The 17,021-nt window shown below is 49.0% G+C and overlaps 3 protein-coding genes across 3 annotated transcripts in view; 2 read left to right on the forward strand and 1 right to left on the reverse strand.

Annotated features, from left to right (window-relative positions):
• Positions 1–259: 259 nt before the first annotated feature.
• Positions 260–4,464, forward strand: PABPN1L (PABPN1 like, cytoplasmic). The gene is made up of 8 exons (XM_010225213.2): positions 260–279; positions 815–980; positions 1,532–1,640; positions 2,087–2,151; positions 2,629–2,735; positions 3,617–3,704; positions 3,791–3,918; positions 4,347–4,464. Exons 1-8 carry the CDS (start codon positions 260–262, stop codon positions 4,384–4,386), a joined length of 723 nt encoding a protein of 240 aa, XP_010223515.2. The 3' UTR covers positions 4,387–4,464.
• Positions 4,465–7,308: 2,844 nt separating this feature from the next.
• On the reverse strand, positions 7,309–10,000 carry TRAPPC2L (trafficking protein particle complex subunit 2L). The gene is made up of 5 exons (XM_088526278.1): positions 9,949–10,000; positions 9,111–9,283; positions 8,362–8,449; positions 8,166–8,245; positions 7,309–7,490 (listed from the first exon to the last, which is right to left on the reverse strand). The coding sequence occupies exons 1-5, from the start codon at positions 9,979–9,981 to the stop codon at positions 7,445–7,447; spliced, it is 420 nt and encodes a 139-aa protein (XP_088382404.1). The 5' UTR covers positions 9,982–10,000; the 3' UTR covers positions 7,309–7,444.
• A 64-nt stretch (positions 10,001–10,064) lies between these two features.
• GALNS (galactosamine (N-acetyl)-6-sulfatase) overlaps positions 10,065–17,021 on the forward strand; it is a 40,526-nt gene continuing 33,569 nt past the window's right edge. The window contains exons 1-4 of the mRNA XM_088526238.1: positions 10,065–10,172; positions 13,219–13,342; positions 14,466–14,540; positions 15,591–15,693. Coding sequence (XP_088382364.1) covers positions 10,065–10,172; positions 13,219–13,342; positions 14,466–14,540; positions 15,591–15,693 — 410 coding nt within the window. The remainder of the gene's footprint in view (positions 10,173–13,218; positions 13,343–14,465; positions 14,541–15,590; positions 15,694–17,021) is intronic.

Consider the following 17,021-nt stretch of genomic DNA (forward strand, 5'->3'; position numbering starts at 1 on the left):
AGCGATGTCCCCCAGCTTGGCCACCATCCGTGGCGACCGGGCCAGCGGGGCCAGCGACCCCGGGCCGGGGACTCGAACCTGTGTCCCCGCGGGGGGCAGTACCGCCCCCGCGCGGCCGCCACGGGGCGGGGCTTCGCGGCGCGCCCTGCGCTGATTGGCTGCTGATGTTATGATAAGCGGCGCGCCGGCGCCAAACGCGCACGTGGCGGCGGGAGATTCGCGCGTGGCGACGCTCCGCCGGATCCGAGGAAGACGCAGCATGTTCGGGGCCCGGGCGAGGTAGGGGGCACCCCTGGGGACCCGGCGCTGTGGGCTGGGCCGGAGGTTGCTGGGCTGGATCTGGCTCAGGGGGAGATGCTGGAATTCCAGGCTCTTGGCTGGAGAGTTTGTTGTTTTGTGGGCCCGGTTTAGGAGCTGAAACCTGGAAGTATGTAGATCAGCCTTTCATTGGGTGAGGCAGGAATCCCTGCTGCTCTGTGTATACAGCCTAGGAGCTCTCCTGCTGGCACAGGTTCTGCCTCCTCTTCTCTTCCCTTGACCTTAGTGAGGTTATAATACTTGGGCTTCCCAGTGCTTTCATACCCTTCCATACTGGGAAGTGGTTCAATACATGTGAACCAAACAGTCTTCTGTAGGCAAGACTCCTGCAGTCCTGGAGTCTTGCTGCAAGCCTGCCTGCAGCTCTGGGAATGAACTGCTTTGGGTGCTGTTCTCCCCTCTGGGGGAAGTGCCCTCAAAGCCTTTGCCTGGTTGGTGTTCTACTTCAAGATCTGTGTTAAGCTATTCCTTGCTTATTGCTGTGCTTCCTACCCAGCCCTCTCTTTCTGGACACTTCTGGAATCTGGTGGCAGGACCCACCATCCTTGGCAACAGTGGAGGAGCCCTGGGATGTGACAGAGATGACAACTCTGCAGAAGGCTGCAGAGAAAGACTTAGACCTGAGCCACCCAGAGGGGGACATTGTGGAGGTGCAGGATCCAGTGAGTGTTTGGTGAATTGTGAAACCCATTTTCATTATTTTTTCTAAGAAAATGGCAAACTCTACCCCTCTGTTCAATCACTCCCCAAAGTTAGGAATAAGAGCTATCTTGCTTATGGTGCCCATCATCAAAGCTGTAACTGAACTGTCACTCCCCTGATATGGAGCTTCCCCATCAAGCTATGTCTGCCTGAGCTTAAGTAAATGGCTCCTGATTGTCACCAGTTTGAATTTCCGGTTGCATTTGGCAGTCCCAGTGCTGCTGGGGCATCTCTGCTCCAGCAAATGCTGTTTTGCAGCTAAATATGAGAAAGGAAGTGTGTGGCATTTTCCATTCTTCTCTTATGGAGCTAAGACCTGAACTTCCCTTTGAGGGAACTGCCTTCCCTTGAGGCAGTTGTTGTCCGGAGACCCTATCCCACCCTTGTCCCCGAGCCTGGGTGTGCTAGAAAGGTGCCTGTGCAGGGCCGTGACGTTGCAGTCTGAGCTGGGGAGTGGGATGAAGGTCCCTGCTGCACATGCTGCTGGCACAAGTCTTGGTTTGCGTTCCAGGAGTTGGAGGCCATCAAAGCCAAAGTGCGGGAGATGGAGAAAGAGGATGAGAGGCTGAAGGAGTTGCAGCTGGAAGCGGAGAGACACTTCCTCATGAGCTCGGAGGCAGGTACGGGCTGTTGCTGGGTGCTGTTCCCTCCACCCTGGCCCTCAGGTGTCCATCAGAACTGGATTGTGCAGCTCTGCCTCTCGGCACTCTAGTGTCCTGTTAGCTGCAGACTGCATGTGTCCTTAGCAGGACATAGTGCTGATTTGCATTATATCCATTCTTGTCTCCCACCTCTACAGGCCAAAATTCAGTAAATTAATGAGATTGGTAGCAGCAGTTGCCCTGTGTCTTTTTTCTCCTCCCCCCTCTTTGGAGAGAGAAAAGCCAAAGGGTGGAGGATGAGGCTGTTGTAGGTCATTTGGGAATGCCCAGACCTGAACAGAAGCATGGACATGGGGAGCTTGTGGTAATCAGGACCAGGAGAGCATGGAGCTGCTTGGTGTCACCTGTGCAAGAGGGCTCCTGCTTCTCCTCCCAGTGCTTCAGGGCAACCCTTGTCTCTGCAGGTCTGTTCCCAAAGACGACCGAGGAGAAAATAGAGTCTGACCAGCGATCCATCTATGTGGGCAATGTAAGTGGGAGCCACACATGCTGTTCCAAATCCTGGACTTGGGTTTCCAGGCCGGGTGATTAGGGTGATGCCACTGCTTCCCTGGGTTACATCCTGCATTGCAGTGGTGTCCTGGGGGGGGCATAAGTGATGCAGAGCCAAGGTGACACTCAGGCTTAGAAAAGACCCCTCTGGGTGAGTCACTGCTGGCCTTAGCTGGCTCAGAAGACAGCAAGGCCTTAGCTAAGGATTAGCTGGGTGCTGGTCTGGGCCATCCGAATTGTGCCCCTTTCCTTGCAGGCAGAGGTGGCATGTGACAGTGCAAATCTGGGTGCAGTGGTGACATGAGTGTGCTAGTGAGGATTTCCCTGCTGTTGGGAAAGATAATGTGTTCACAGAGGGCCCTTAAGGGCTTCCCTTGCCCTGGAGAGCTGAGGCTGGGGCTGGCGGAGGGTCTTGGTGGTGCTTGAGGGGCTGGGCCTGGGCCTGTTGTTGCAGGTGGACTATGGTGGGACTGCAGAGGAGCTGGAGTCTCATTTCAACGGCTGTGGGCAGATCAACCGGGTGACCATCCTCTGTGACAAGTTCTCGGGACACCCCAAAGGGTCAGTATGATGCATGGGGCCTGATTTGGGGTGGGCTGGGGATGCCTAAGGGTGCTGCCCTGGGTCAGACCCTGCGCCCAAGGCTTTGGGAGCAGGCGTGTGTCCTTGCTGTGTGCTGTGGTTTGAGGTTGTTCCTCTCCACCGGGTTGCTCTGCAAACAGCCCTGCTGGCCCCAGGGGAGGAGGTGGTTCCTCCAAAACTGCCAGCTCCAGGGCTGCAGCCCTTTGCCTGACATGCAGCTCAAGCTCGATTGAAACCCCCAGTGCAGAGAAGGGGGTTGTGCTCCAAACCTTGCTGTGGGTTAGTGGTCTTGGTGCAAGCCCGGTCTTGGTGCAAAGCTCTCAAAATGAGGCCTCCCAGGCATCAGCCCTATGCATTGCCATGGGCCCTATAGAAAGAGCTACTGAGACCCTGGAAAGCAGCACAGTGTCCCACAGCTGTGTGCAGAGGGCTGGACCTGGTGCTGCCTGCACCTGGGTTCTGTGCCCCTTGGCCTGGGGAGGGTCCCCAGGTGGAAACCAGTGCTGGTTCATTCGGATGTTGTGTGGAGGGCAAGAGCCTGACCTCCTTCCAGGCCCTGCGGAGAGGTATGTGTCGATCCATGGCCGCTGCCTTTCTGCAGCGTGTGTCCTGGCTGCTCCTCCACTGCTCTTTCCCCGAGCGCTGCGCTTGCTGCAGTGCTCAACACCACTGCATGGTGATGGGTGGCCCAGGCCCTGGTTGCATGGAGCAGCTTTGCAGTGGGGAGCCACCTGAGCCATCTCCTGTGCCTGCTGCACCAGCTGGCTTGCGGGAGCCCTGTGGCACCTCTGGATGTGCAGGTGGATGGGGAAGGGACTGGTGGCAGTCACTCTGCAGTGCTCACGCCTCTGCTCTTACAGGTATGCATACATAGAGTTTGAGGAGAAGAGCTCTGTGAAGGCCGCAGTGGAGCTGGACGAGAGCGTGTTCAGAGGCCGCCTCATTAAGGTAGGAGCTGGAGGAGGCCCTGGGATGGTTCCTCTGTCTCCCAGCCCTGGAGAGCCGGCAGCAATTGAGGTGCCTCTGCTTTCCAGGTGCTGCCCAAGAGAACCAACATGCCGGGCATCAGCAGCACCGACCGTGGCCGGTACCGCGGCCGCTTCCGTGCCCGGGGAGGCTACTACGGCGGGCAGTACCCGCAGGTGCGAGGGAGGATGTACAGGTGAGTGGATGCAGGGTCAGGAGTCTCGGCACACTCGGACCAAGCAGGATCCCGTGGGGCAGCTCCTGGATGCTGGGAGAGCTGGTGCTGCACAGGGCTCTGCAGCCTCCCACCGGCACGGGGAGGAGGGAGAAGGGCCCTGCCAGGAATCTCCTCCTGGAGGTCTGTGCTAGAAATGTCTCCTGCTGTCTTGTGCTGTTAGTGTCACCCACCGGCTGCATCCAGCTGGCCTCATGGGGCTGTAGGCAGCTGAAATTGGAAAGGACAGAAGTGAGCAGCCAGCGATGGCCCAGCAAACGGGTGCCCAGGGCTCGTGGCACCTGCAAGAGCCTGTCTGCTGCTGCCACCACACTGTCCCTCGTGTCCCCAGAGGGGCCTGGAGCTGCTCTCCATCACTGAGATATGGTGCTGTGTGTGTTCCTGCCTAGGGGTCGGGCAAGACTGTGGCCTTGGTATTTTCCGTACTAGAAGGAGAACTGGACTACCCTGGTGGTGCCAGCGGGACTGAAAAGAAGAGATGGGATTGGAGAGATTTAAAAAAAAAAACTGCCAAAGCCAAAAAAAGATTAATTTTAAAATACCATCTGCCTGGCCATGAGGATTACTCGGGAGGCAATCGCGTGCTGCGCAGCTGGAGCGCTGAGCTGTTGAAGGGAGGCCGATCTGTTCTACCTGCGCCTCGGCCAGATCCCTGGCAGCTCGGGGGGGTTGGGGGCACCTTAGGTTTGCTTAAGAAACTGCATTTTTATATTGGAAACAGTCTCACTCCTGCCAGAGAGGATCCTGATCCTGGGAAAAGAGCCCTTGCAGACCATCAGTTTGATCCCCCTGCCATAGCAGAGGGCTCTATCTGAGCATTTGGCCTTTATGGGTTTATTTTTCATAGCTTGCTGTTGTCCTACATCAAGGAGGGGAAAAGCATTTCTGGTTATTCCTCTGTAAGCCTCTGCTGGGGTTATTCAAGACCTGGTTGTCAGCAACCCCTTTTTCCTCCCCTTGCTTTTATTTGGAAGCGAGGGGGAGAACAAGGGGTGCAGCTAACATGTCTCCATTTCTGGTGGTAGCAGCATTTCGGAGTAGCCTCCACTGTGGTAAGTTGGGCTCTGATCTCCCTCTTTACTCCTGTCATCATTCCTAGTCTTATCCCTGTTTGGGAATGAGTATGACCTCAGCTGAACTAGTGGATTGGGATAAAGCACATGGAAGGAGTCTGCTGGTAGGGAACTTGGGCTGGCACTTGCCCTTGCTGCTGGTGTTGTCTTTGAGCACTGCAGCTGCTCATTTTTAAAGGAAAACTATTTGTGTTAAAAGAGGAGGCCTGGGAATTCCAGCCAACAGTGTTACTGTGTTAAGTTCTGCATTAAAATAAACTTTATGTAATTCTTGAACTAATCTTTCAGGATCCTGGTCTAGGATTCATCTAACCTAGATGCAACTTCTTACTTCTAAAGCAGCTTTTCACAGCTCAAGGGACACTGGCAGACTAAAACTCCTGCTGACTTTTTCTTTTCTTAGTACCTCAGGGGTTTCTAAAGCTTGGTGCCTTAACTCTTGATTTTGCACTTTCTGCAGTATGGGCCATGCTGGTGAAGCTGGCCTTGCTTTCTTGATCCAAGCTACCTCTAGGCTCAGACTGTAAAATCTTGTTTTTCTAGGACTTTAAACTTTCTATTAATAGGTTTTGTAAATTCTCGAAGCTTAATTTTTTTATCAAAAATATTTGAGTGTATGGACTACCCTGTAATGGCTTGTGGAAGAGGAAATGCTGAACTCCAGTCTCCACAAGTGAAAAGATCGAACACTTTTATATAGACATATTTCAGAATAGCCATGTACAGCTATGCCTTGTTTAGATGGTGGGAGAGGCTCAAATATTTTAATCTCCCATTATTTGACAGGTTGTTGTTGAGTAAATGTATTTAAGTTCTGTTTGAGAAGGTATTGTAAATGTCACTTATTTTTAAAATAAATGATCCTGCTGTGTGAACTTCATCTGCAGTGAGACCACACTGGCTGTGAGCTGACACAGCACTGACCTAGCTTTTTCCAGGCTCCTTGTATCCTTTGGAGCTACATGTATATATTTTTGTGTTTTCTGTGTGTTTAACTGATTAGGTGCTGGTATCATAGACTCAGTGTTGGAAGTGGCATGTGCTGGGTTTCAAAGAGTGAATGCAGTGAGCTGTTCTGGGGAACTGCTTCAGCTCAAATGTGGCAGGAGGAGTTTGGGTGCTGCCTGGTCAGCCCAGGTGACCAAAGTAAGGCTGTGTGGGCAGAGAAGAGCACATGGAGCAGGAAGAAGGGTGGCTCAGAAGTGCTGAGGAGCTGCCAGCACCTGTGGCCTCTGAACTGGCTGTAGCTGCAGCCTCCTGTAGTGTTCACAAGTGACTAAGAAGCTGGGCTGTCTATTTGTTTCTCCTGCCTTATATTTCTGTGTAAATACCTGATTTGGTGGTCTTGAGTTAAAACAGCAGGGAGCTGCAGTAGGAGGTGATGCTAATGGAGATCAGTCTGGGATGAGTCAGGTGGCTGTGTGATTCTGATGTCTCAATCTCTTGGCATGGATTTATCCCACCTGCACTACCTGTGCTCCCTGACCTGCCCTAGAAATACTGCCACAAGTGCAAGTGGGCACCTGAATGAGGTGAAAAGTGATAATAAGGGGAATGTCAGGTGCAAGTCATTCCAAAAAATCTTGCCTAGGGGGACAAGATCCATGTGGGACTTGGTCATGTTCGAGGTACTTGGAGACCAACCGCTTGCTCTGTTTGCCAGAGCTCTGAGTACATGAACAGGGGCTGGTTATAAAGAAATGTGGAGCCTTTGGCTGACCTATGCACTGTTCCCTCTTTCCAAGAACTACTGGACTAAGCACATAGATCTGAGTGGTCCTGGCTAGGGAAAAATGGGACAGAGAGACCAAATGTTTGGAGGAAGTATCGCTCATAACATTCCTACTGGAATGAACAGCCTGGAGTAGCAGAGGGGCTGGCGAGCAGCAGTGTGACTACTTGTTGCTGGTGTGCACCTTCAATGTTAGAACTGCTCTGAAGCACCAGTGTTGGAAGAACAGTTGTTGCCAGCTGTGCCTTTCAGCTGACTGAAATCTAGGTTGATCCCAGTAATCTCTTAGCTATCTCTTGGGCAGCTGTCCTTGTTCTAATCATAAGCACAGCAGGAATTGCTGTTATACAAAGCCCAATTTCTAGGGAAACATGAGTTGCATAGGGAGCACAGCTGTGTGCCATTCTGTAGGGAATGAACCTCCTGTCTGACATGTCTGACCTTTATTAAGGAAGAGAGCTGGCTTGTACATGTTACCTGAAGGCAAAACCAAAGCTGAACAGTGAATTTTGCTGTACTCTGCTAGAGTAGAAATGCATGCAGACCTCACAAGCATCAAGTTTATTTTACACAGAATAAATGTAATATATTACACAAAAGGAAGACAATATATACATCACTTCTTAGGCATGCTCCTGCTCCCAGGGTGTGTTCTCACCCTCAGAAGGAAAGGGGCAGTCTTTTAACACACTTGCATCATCATGGAGGTCACCATATTATCAAAAGCTCTGAAGAAAGGAAAAAACAATGTTAAAGGAAGTTAAAAATGCTGCACACCAAATCTTCATGGCAATACCAAAAATGCCTATAACTGGCAAACAAGGGGCTTTTCCCAGGGCTGAATAGGTGGCTTCACTCTGTAACATATTCCCTAAGTAAACAATGACTTTTCTTTTAAGCTGAAAGTAGTACAGGTTTTAGCCTGGCCTCAGTGAAGTGTAAAAGAAGCTGTTCTTGCCTGGCAAGACATTACAAAAACTTGCTATGGAATTCCAGATGAAAAAGGGGGGTGTAGCTGTTCTCAAACATTAAGATTTATGCATGTTTGTGGGCCATTCAGTCCTTCCTTAAGGACAGGAAGAACTGCTGCTGCTTACCATTCTATTTAACTATGTTGCAGTAAAATGGGTAACTGGTTTTGTCTCTATTAGCTTGAGTCAATGTTTCCAAATCCAGTTCTGAGATGAGTGAGAGTTTTCAGTGTGGCTCTTAATCAGAACAGCAGTTTTCTATTATGCAGCAATGGGCCAAAGAGAACATAGCTTTTAAGAAGGTCCAGCACCACCCCCAGCTGCACTGGTCAGCCACAGGGGTTACATTCTTAGTTCTGTTACAATGCAAGTGCTCTGCAAGTCCCCAAAAGATAACAAAACTCAGAAAGAATGTATGGTCTGCCTACTTACTTGGAATGGATACGGTCCCCAGGGTTGTAAAACGGGTTGCACATGATGTCTGTATATGAATTATGCAGCTTTCGGAACATCTGAAAAGGGATTGTGGTTTAATTACTTTTTGTTGTGGGTTCTCGGCATTTTGTGAATAAGTGGAAGTAGCAAAAGTCCTGATGTGACTAGTTGCATTCTGATTTCCTGCACTTACGCTGCGGATCTCATTGTCTCGGAGTGCTGTGTTTGAAGAATCCACCACCATAACAAACTTCACCTTGGAATTTGTCACGTAGCCATATCTGCACAGCTGTTAAGGAATTTGCTTCTGACATGCAGAGACCTGGAAAGCAACTCAAACAAGCCTGGAATATGGTCAAAGAAACTGAGAGGAAGGCCATGTTCATACCGTACCCAGCACATAACTAGGAATACAGGAAGTAAGCAAGATGTTAAACTGCAAAAACAACACTCTGCTTTTTACCTTAATTCTGTTACCTTTGCTATCTCACAAAGGTCACAGCTGGGATTAACTCAGGCCTAATTTAAAGGAAAAAGAATTAAGTTTGCTGTCATACTGGCTGGTAATACACACTTTGTAATCTCAGAAGCAGCCTCTCACTAGCTCTTTTGGTAATAGTTTATCTGCTCATAAGAACTTTTTCAGTGACCCTTCTTGCTGGTCATTCTTATCTGGGTGACCACTGAGGCACAGACCATCAAATACCAGCCAGTGTGACCCGAAACTTCAGAAATTAACAGCCAATCTATGAAAATGCAGAAATCAGGTCTGTTAAAGCAGGCCTCTTCCACCCGTGGGATGGAACATGCTAAAAGGGGAGGACTGGTCTATGTAAAAGCCCAGTCCTCCAATTCCTCAGTTTAAAACTGCACCGGAGGTTGCAGAGAAGGAAGAAGGCAAGACTAGAAGGGGAACACGCCACCCAGGCACTGGAGGGATGCACTTTGTAGTCCTCTGTTGGGTAGAGGAGCCCCAGGTACAGATCCCTCTGATCTACCATGGCCTTGCCCATGGCCGAGATCTTCTCGTCCACAACGTCGAGGGAGGTGTGCACGGTGTAGTGGAACTTCAGCTCGTTTTCCGTCGGGACACTTCGGATGTACAAGGGATAGTTCTGCGGAGGAGCACAGCTCTGTTCCCCTCGCCCTGCTCCAGCGCCGCAGTGTCAACCGTGGCCCTGCTGTCCTGCTCTGGTCCCACAGCCTCAGTCCTGGCCCTGCTGTCCCAGTGAGGCCCCACAAGCTAAAGTGACCCCCACAGCCTCAACCCCAGCCCCACACCCTCAATCATGGCCCCACTGCTCTGCTCGGGCCCCATAACCTTGGCTCCAGCCCACTGCCCCACTCGGGCCCCACAGCCTCAGCTCTGGCGCCACTTCAGTTCCACAGCCTCAATTGTGGCCCTGCTGCCCCACTCAGGCCCCACACCCTCAACCCTGCCCCACTTGTGCCCCACAGCCTCCGCCTCCGAGCCCACTTCCCCAACACCTGCACGGGCCCCACAACCTTGTCCCCAGTGCCCCATTGGGACCCCACAGCCCCAGGCCCAACCCCACCATCCCACTCGGGTCCCACAGCCTCAGCCCTGGTCCCACTGCCCCGTTCGGACCCCACAGCCTCAGCCCTGGCCCCACTGCCCCGCTCGGGCCCCTCAGCCCCGGTCCCACTGCCCCGCTTGGGCCCCACGGCCTCAGCCCCGGTCCCACTGCCCCGTTCGGACCCCACAGCCTCTGCCCCGGCCTCCCGCCCCGCTAAGGCCCCCATCGGGCCCCGGCGCCACCTCCTTGGCGATCACGGCGACGCAGACCGCCATCTTGGCCCCGCCCCTCGCCCCGCCCCTCCCGCGCGGCGCCACGTGACGCGGCGCCCCCCTCACGTGACGCGGCGGCGGTTGCCATGGCGAGGGCGCTGGTGGCGCTGGTGGCCCTGGGCCTGTGCTGGGCCCCGGGCCCCGGCGCCGCCGCCGCGGCGCGGCCCAACCTGCTGCTGCTCTTCATGGACGACGTGAGTGCGCAGCTCGCGCCGCCCCGGGCTCCTCGCGGCGGGGGGACGCGGCGCGACACGGCGGGGAAGGGGTCCCGTGGGGGAGGGGACACTTGTCATACGGGGCGGGAAGGGGGCCTCGAGGCGACACTTGTCATGAGGGGGATGTCCTCAGGGGGACACTTGTCACCTGCTTGTCACCTCTTGGGGAAAAGGCCACTTGTCATGGAGGGCTTGTGCGTGTTGCTGAGGAGAACAGTAAGTTGTTGGCGGGTGGCATGTTTGTCCCTGGGGAGATGCCTAGGGGGTGTGGGGACATGTCTTGTCCCTTTGTCACCAGTGGGGCCCTTCTGTGTGAGGGGACTGGGAATATTGTCATTAGGTGAGCACTGCCTGGGGGAGAAGAGGACACTTGTCACCAGAAGGGTGTCCCTTGGGGGGACACTTGTCACACAGGGGAGTTTCATGGGGCAGGGGACACTTGTCACCATGGGAGGGGTTTGGAGAGCCTCTTGCTGGTTCGTTTGCCCCCTTGCTCCCCACCCAGCGCTGCCCCTCGTTCCTCTGAGCAGCACGGTCCCTTCCCGGGGTCACAATTCCTGGGCTCACATGATCTCCTCCAGAAATGGCTTTTCCAGCCCTATAAAGCCAAGGGGACACACGCTCAGCAGCCAAACAGCTCGTGCCTTGTCTAGAGGTGGAATCATCCTGTCTTGTGGTGCATTCATCATGATGAAGCAATTCGTTCCATTGTCCTTGGCGAAGGATTCCTCTCGCTAGCTGCTAACGGTGGGGAGAAGAGGGATGTTCTGTTTTCCCAAGTCTCAACAGAGTTACCCTAAACTTAAGGCTTGTTTTTATCGCTTGCAAAAAATACCTGTGGCGATACCTTCTCAAAGCAGCAATCTCTTAACAGTGAGGGTGCCAGAGCACTGGAACAGGCTGCCCAGAGAGGTTGTGGAGTCTCCTTCTCTGGAGATCTTCCAAACCCGCTTGGACGCAGTCCTGTGCCACGTGCTCTAGGTGACCCTGCGTGTGCAGGGGTTGGACTAGATGACCTCGAGAGGTCCCTTCCAACCTTAAGGGTTCTATGATTCTGTGGATGTAGTGGTAGCAGCACTTGGGATGGTGCAGCTGCCAGTGTAGCCAAAGAAACTGCAACTCATTTCAGAAACTGTTCTTAGAAACCCAGTCTTGCCTCCTTGAGAGCTGAACAAAAAGTGAATTAACTGCATTAACTTTTGATTTCTGAACTGAAAAAAATGCATTGAAGAGCAAAAATCATCACAGATTTCTTCCCACCTGAAAACCCCTTCACCTTTCTACTCTCTAGTAGGAAACATGTTTCCAACACAACCTTTAAGCTGGTGGCATTTTTCTGCTTGGCTTCATTTGTAGCGTTTTCTTGTCGTCTTTTGGGTGTGTTTGTAATAGAAATGTGTCTTGTACTTGAATGTGTCTTGTGTACTTGAAAACTAGTGAGGGTGGGTGCATGATTGGAAGGGTGTGCAAGGTCTTACTGGCTCTTGGCTTCCTTTGACAATTCCCCATGACTGTCTCGCTGTTGTTTTCACAGTGTTTCCACACTCTTGTACAAGATAATTACCTTGTAAGTCTGGGTATTTTTTTTTCCTGTCCAGTTGACCCTCCAGCAATCTATCTGAATTTCCCATTCAGGAATATTCCCCCCCAAGCCAGCATGTGTAATTTCTGAGATGAAAGCTCCTTGGGACAGTGATTAGCCTGTTCTAGAAGTGTTAGTACAGCACAAGAGATCAGGAGGCACAGATCCTTACTGCAGCCTCTCTGAACTATTTATTTATTTATATACTATTCATTAAAAATACATTTCCATGGTCTTTTTTCCTTTGATCCTTCTGTAATTTCTGTGACTCCTTCACTGTGTGTGAATTAGAGCAGCACGGTATCCTTTCTTCCTTTCTTGATGCTAAAGATACTGAAGAAGGGAGAACTCGGAGGTGACCCTGCTGAATCCTTTTTTAATTCCACATCCTAGTGGTATGTGATACCATTTAATTGCTTCTTCACTCAGGCTTCAACAAGCAGCTCTGCAGCTCTCCAACAATCTTCTTCTCCAAACTGCACCACTGCAGTGTTAATGTTAGACTCTCAAATGGGACCAGACAGATGGTTTTTCTAAAGCTCTGGATACATTATGCCCTCCATATCAGTTGCTCACCTGATACACATCTGTATTAAAGAGAGCTATTGCCTTTTGAAAAGTACAACATAATCTCTAGCAACCATGGTGCCTAATTGCTCATTAAGTTGTTCTCTTCTAGAACCTTCTGTTTTAAGATGCTTAGTTTTATTTGTGTTATTACCAGTAATAGTTTTCAGCGATGAATTTAGCGCGATGGCAATTTGCTGGCTCTCCTGGTCAGGAGCTGTTCACTGAACTAAACTAGGGGAAGACCCAGGGTGAAATTACTGTCTTGCAAATGAGCAGTGACATAGAGTGCCTCAGGTGGGGTTTTCTCGAAATCTTATTTTAAAATACATGCTCTCTCTCTCTTCCTGCTGCACCACTTTTGAATTTAGACCTTTTTCTTGCATTACTAATTGTATGTCCATAGATGGAGATGACTGAGAGAAGGACTTGGGGTCGATGATCCAATACAACAGCGAACATAACCAGGGCCCGAGTGGTTTATACTGTAATATATGCAAGTCCATATCATGTAACTTGCTCTGCCTCCCTGGTACGTGCACATGGGTCAGTCTTCAGACACTGCAGTGGGAGAAAAGGTGTTCAGGTTCTTTTCCAGCAATGCTGCAAATTTTCCATGCCCATTAGCAAGTCATTTAATCTCATGTGTGCCTCAGTTTCCCATCTGCCAGGGAAAAGGTGAATAGTTCTCTGCCTCGCAGGATTTGGGAGGATAATTTTCATCACTTTTGTGAAGTACTCCCTGAGTAGAGAGATGAGCGCTATAAAGATTTAAAGGTGGAGGGATAAAATAAAAATGTTATGTGGGCCCAGAAGCATCGCCATTTGTTGAAAGGTAAAAGTACTTTTACATCTTTTGGTGTGTTCTTTTTGCAGATGGGTTGGGGTGATTTGGGAGCTTTTGGAGAGCCTTCTAAGGAAACTCCTAACTTAGACCAGATGGCTTCAGAAGGGATGCTTTTCCTGGATTTTTATACTGCTAACCCCCTCTGCTCTCCGTGTAAGTAAACTTGAGTTTTAAACTAGCATATAAGAATGCCACCTTCTGAGAAGATTGGGATGTTTGCCAGCATCTGACATGAACTAGCAACCAAACCAGTGATTACCCTCAGGGCAGAGTTTGCATTTGGTGCTTTGATCTTCTGTTTTGCTTTCTTTTATTTATTTTTTGAGGGGAAAGCCTGCAATCTTTAGTTCATACAAAGCAGTGCTTTAGTCATCAAATCAGTCCAGCTGAAGGACTTTTAAAAAATATTCCAGTTTAGTGTCGCAGCTTCCATTGCTGATTTTTTTTCTCCTTTATTGTTTTGGGGTTAACAGACAATCTAAATTGCCATTGAACAAAAAATAAAGAAGTTGTCTGATTCTGCTGGCTTTCACGCAAGGAATGACAGCGGGTTGTGTCCTACTGTTGACCCTGGGGCTTACTAGGTTCTTGGGGAAGGGACAAAAGAAGCCCTTGAGTCTGGGAAATACAGATTATTTTTTAATCCTTACTGCCTTTTTTTTCTTTTTTTTTAACCAAATAAATTAACAAAATTAACAAAAATAAATTAAGAAAAAAAAAAGGGCTCTCTTTTTGGTCTTTCGTTTAGGAAATCATTGTGCTAATGACTGTACTTTCTCAGAAAATTTATTTGAAATATGCCAAAGTCCTGCTAACTCAAGTGGTACTTCAGCGTATGTTTAAAGCTAGGCATCTGCTTAAATGCTTAAAGGCCCAGATTTTTATCATCAAGAATGGACAGCTTCTTTTTGTTCACTCTTACATGACTTCTGTTCAGACAAGCTAGCCATGGCCTGTAACCAATCCGTGTTATGTTTTCCTCTTAAATATATATGCCAGCTATTCAATTCATCTGCACTAATACAGAATGGCTGCTACACTTCCCGCTGGAAGCAATTACTTTTCAGCTGTGGATAAAATAATTCAATAGAAAGGCAAAATTCCAATCAGGTGTGACTTGGAAAAAGCCTCTGATGGTGGCATATCAGAGCCTGGTTATCTCCATGGCTCACTCGGGGAGTTGTACCTGTTCTCGTGTGTGTTTTGCTGTCCTTAATGCCATAATATTAACAGAGTGGGCTTGTAAAAGTGAAATGTTGTTTGTTGTCATTTGCAGCCAGGGCAGCGCTATTGACGGGCCGACTCCCGATCAGGAATGGCTTTTACACCACAAACGCACATGCCAGGAATGGTAGGAGCTTTATTACAGATTTGCCTTTGTTACTTGGTGTTTTGTAGGAAGTTTTGCTTCAAAGAGAGGCTTGGCTCAGTGATCTTCCTTTATGGGCCCTTCAGCATGGCATGAGAAGATTATTACAAAGTTAGCTACTGGTAATAGGTGTGAAGTGTATTGCTTCCCCCTCAGCAAGTTGAAGGCAGAAAGCATCCTCAAATGGAGACATAAATGTGTTAATCCATTTACTCTGTTGGCTGGGATACAGCCCCTCTGGGTGGGCTAGCTGGTGTCTGGTGAAAGTCACTTGAGGCATTAACATCCCAGGTTAAGCCTGAGGTGCCTATATCAGCCAGTTTCCTAACTAGGTTAGCCAGGGCGTTTCTGTAGTACCTCTGTGTCCATGGTGCTTCCAAGGAAGAGTCTCAAGCCGTAGTGTCCCTGTGTTCATTTGAGTTCAAAGTGACAGGCAGCATGCGAGACCATACGTGCTTGGGCAAGAATCAGCAGCTCTATTAATTCACACCATCTATCTCAAGCATGCTTGGCTATCTCCTTGCTAGCCAAAGTCACATCTTAGATTCTCTAGGGCCACAAAGCTGCTGAGTGTGAGAGTGATACTGGTTCTTTCAGCTGCTGCAGCCTAGTCATGCTTATCAATCATTTGATTTCAGCAAATGCCTTTGTTTTAGAAAGTATCAAGCAAAATTTGCAGGAATAAAAGCCAAGTGACTCCACGGCATTCTTAAGGCACTTGTTTTCTTTATGACCTCCCTCCTTCCCTTTCAAGGGCTTCACCTTCATGCTGTTCCAGCAATCCCTTTTGTTTGTTGGCATGGTGTGGAGGTGGGGGGAGATCTCCCTTGGCTTCAGGCATGTGTTTGCTGAATCAACTTGTTCTCTTCATGTCCTGGCCTCTGAGAATTAGATTTCTAAACAGTGGTATTGTTGGAACATCAAACTAATTGCCTTTTGTGATCTGCTTAAGTAATCCTTCTAATCGAGTGGCCATTAGTTATTTACCCTAATATACGTAAGAGTCCGAAAGAATATTTTTGTTTTCCACAGCATACACACCACAGAACATAGTAGGAGGAATCCCAGATTCTGAATTACTGCTTCCAGAGTTGCTGAAGAAAGCAGGATACACCAATAAGATCATTGGCAAATGGTAAACTACTTTTGAGATCTTTTGCTTCAAGATTCAGTTTTCAAGTGTACATATTGTGAAGGAGGAGGACAACTGGAGTTGGGAGGAGAGAATGTCTTGAAGCTTAGATGTCCATCTTACAAAATTTGTGGTAGATCTCTTCCTTTGTGTTAATTTCAGAACTAAGTGCTATCATTATGTGTGCGTATATATATATATGTACACACGAATACACAGTATAATTCGTGTATATATAAACACTTCAACTCTTTGGGCTTTCCTCCATGTACCACGCAATTTAATTTAATCAAAAAAAAATATGCCAAGGTGCTCTCTTGGAACTTGCCTTCATCACCTGCACGCTTTTTATCTTTGGCCCCTGCTATATATTGCTCTTTTGATGGACTAGACTAAACTAAGCAAACTTTGAGGGGGTAGAGGTGTATTCACATAGAAATAGAGATACAGACACATGAAGACAATCAAATTGATACCAGAGCTACGTTGATAGCCGTTCACCTGGCATAGAAGGTCAGAGTGGATAGTGATAGACTTGACCAGAATATACTTCCTGGAATTTTATTCTTTGCCTTTATCGACTTTCGTGGGAGTACAGTAAACTTTTGCAGAGGATACAGAAAAACTTCAGGAACAGCTGTGCTCAGCAGTGCCTGTGAAGGCTGGAAGGGCAAAACCTGAAGGTACTTGGGCCAAACACAGGCAGTTGGTGGAATTAACAATGCAATACTTGAAACTGGCGTATTTATAACATTCAAATTTCATACGAGCTTGTAGGCTGTAATGGAGTCCCACTAGGTCTGGAGATCTCCAAACAGTTAATGCACAGTTTGGGGTAGTGCTATAATAAATAAATGCATAAATAACAACTTCAAAATGCAGACAAGTACTGCTTGGTTAACAGGGTAATTGTTAATAAAAAGACTTCAGACAGGAGTAGTACCAAGGGGGATGCTCTTTAGGAAGGTAATAAAATGCATTTTATTTAACAGTTTCATTAACAAGTTAGAGAAAAGTGTGACTGAATTGTGGTCGAATACACCAGTGCTGCTGAAATTGAAAAAGAAGCAAACTAACCTAAGACAGTGAATTATTTATTAGCACAAATCCAAACAGTAGAGTGGCCATGAAGAATCAGATCAGTGGGCTGAATGCAATAAGTTGCAGTTCAGTGCTAATAAATGTAAATTCATACACCCCAGGAGGAGAAATAAACAACACAAATACAGATTGGTTCCAGGCAGTTATTTGGAAAATGGCAACTCTGGAAGAACCTGCAGCTGTTAGAAAGAAGCAGACTAAATCTGAATGTGCAATGCAATCATTGGGCA

Source organism: Tinamus guttatus, unplaced genomic scaffold (genome assembly GCF_059628265.1).
Source record: "Tinamus guttatus ecotype Peru unplaced genomic scaffold, ASM5962826v1 Tinamus_guttatus_pri_ptg000244l, whole genome shotgun sequence".
In the NCBI taxonomy this organism is placed as follows: Eukaryota; Metazoa; Chordata; class Aves; order Tinamiformes; family Tinamidae; genus Tinamus; species Tinamus guttatus.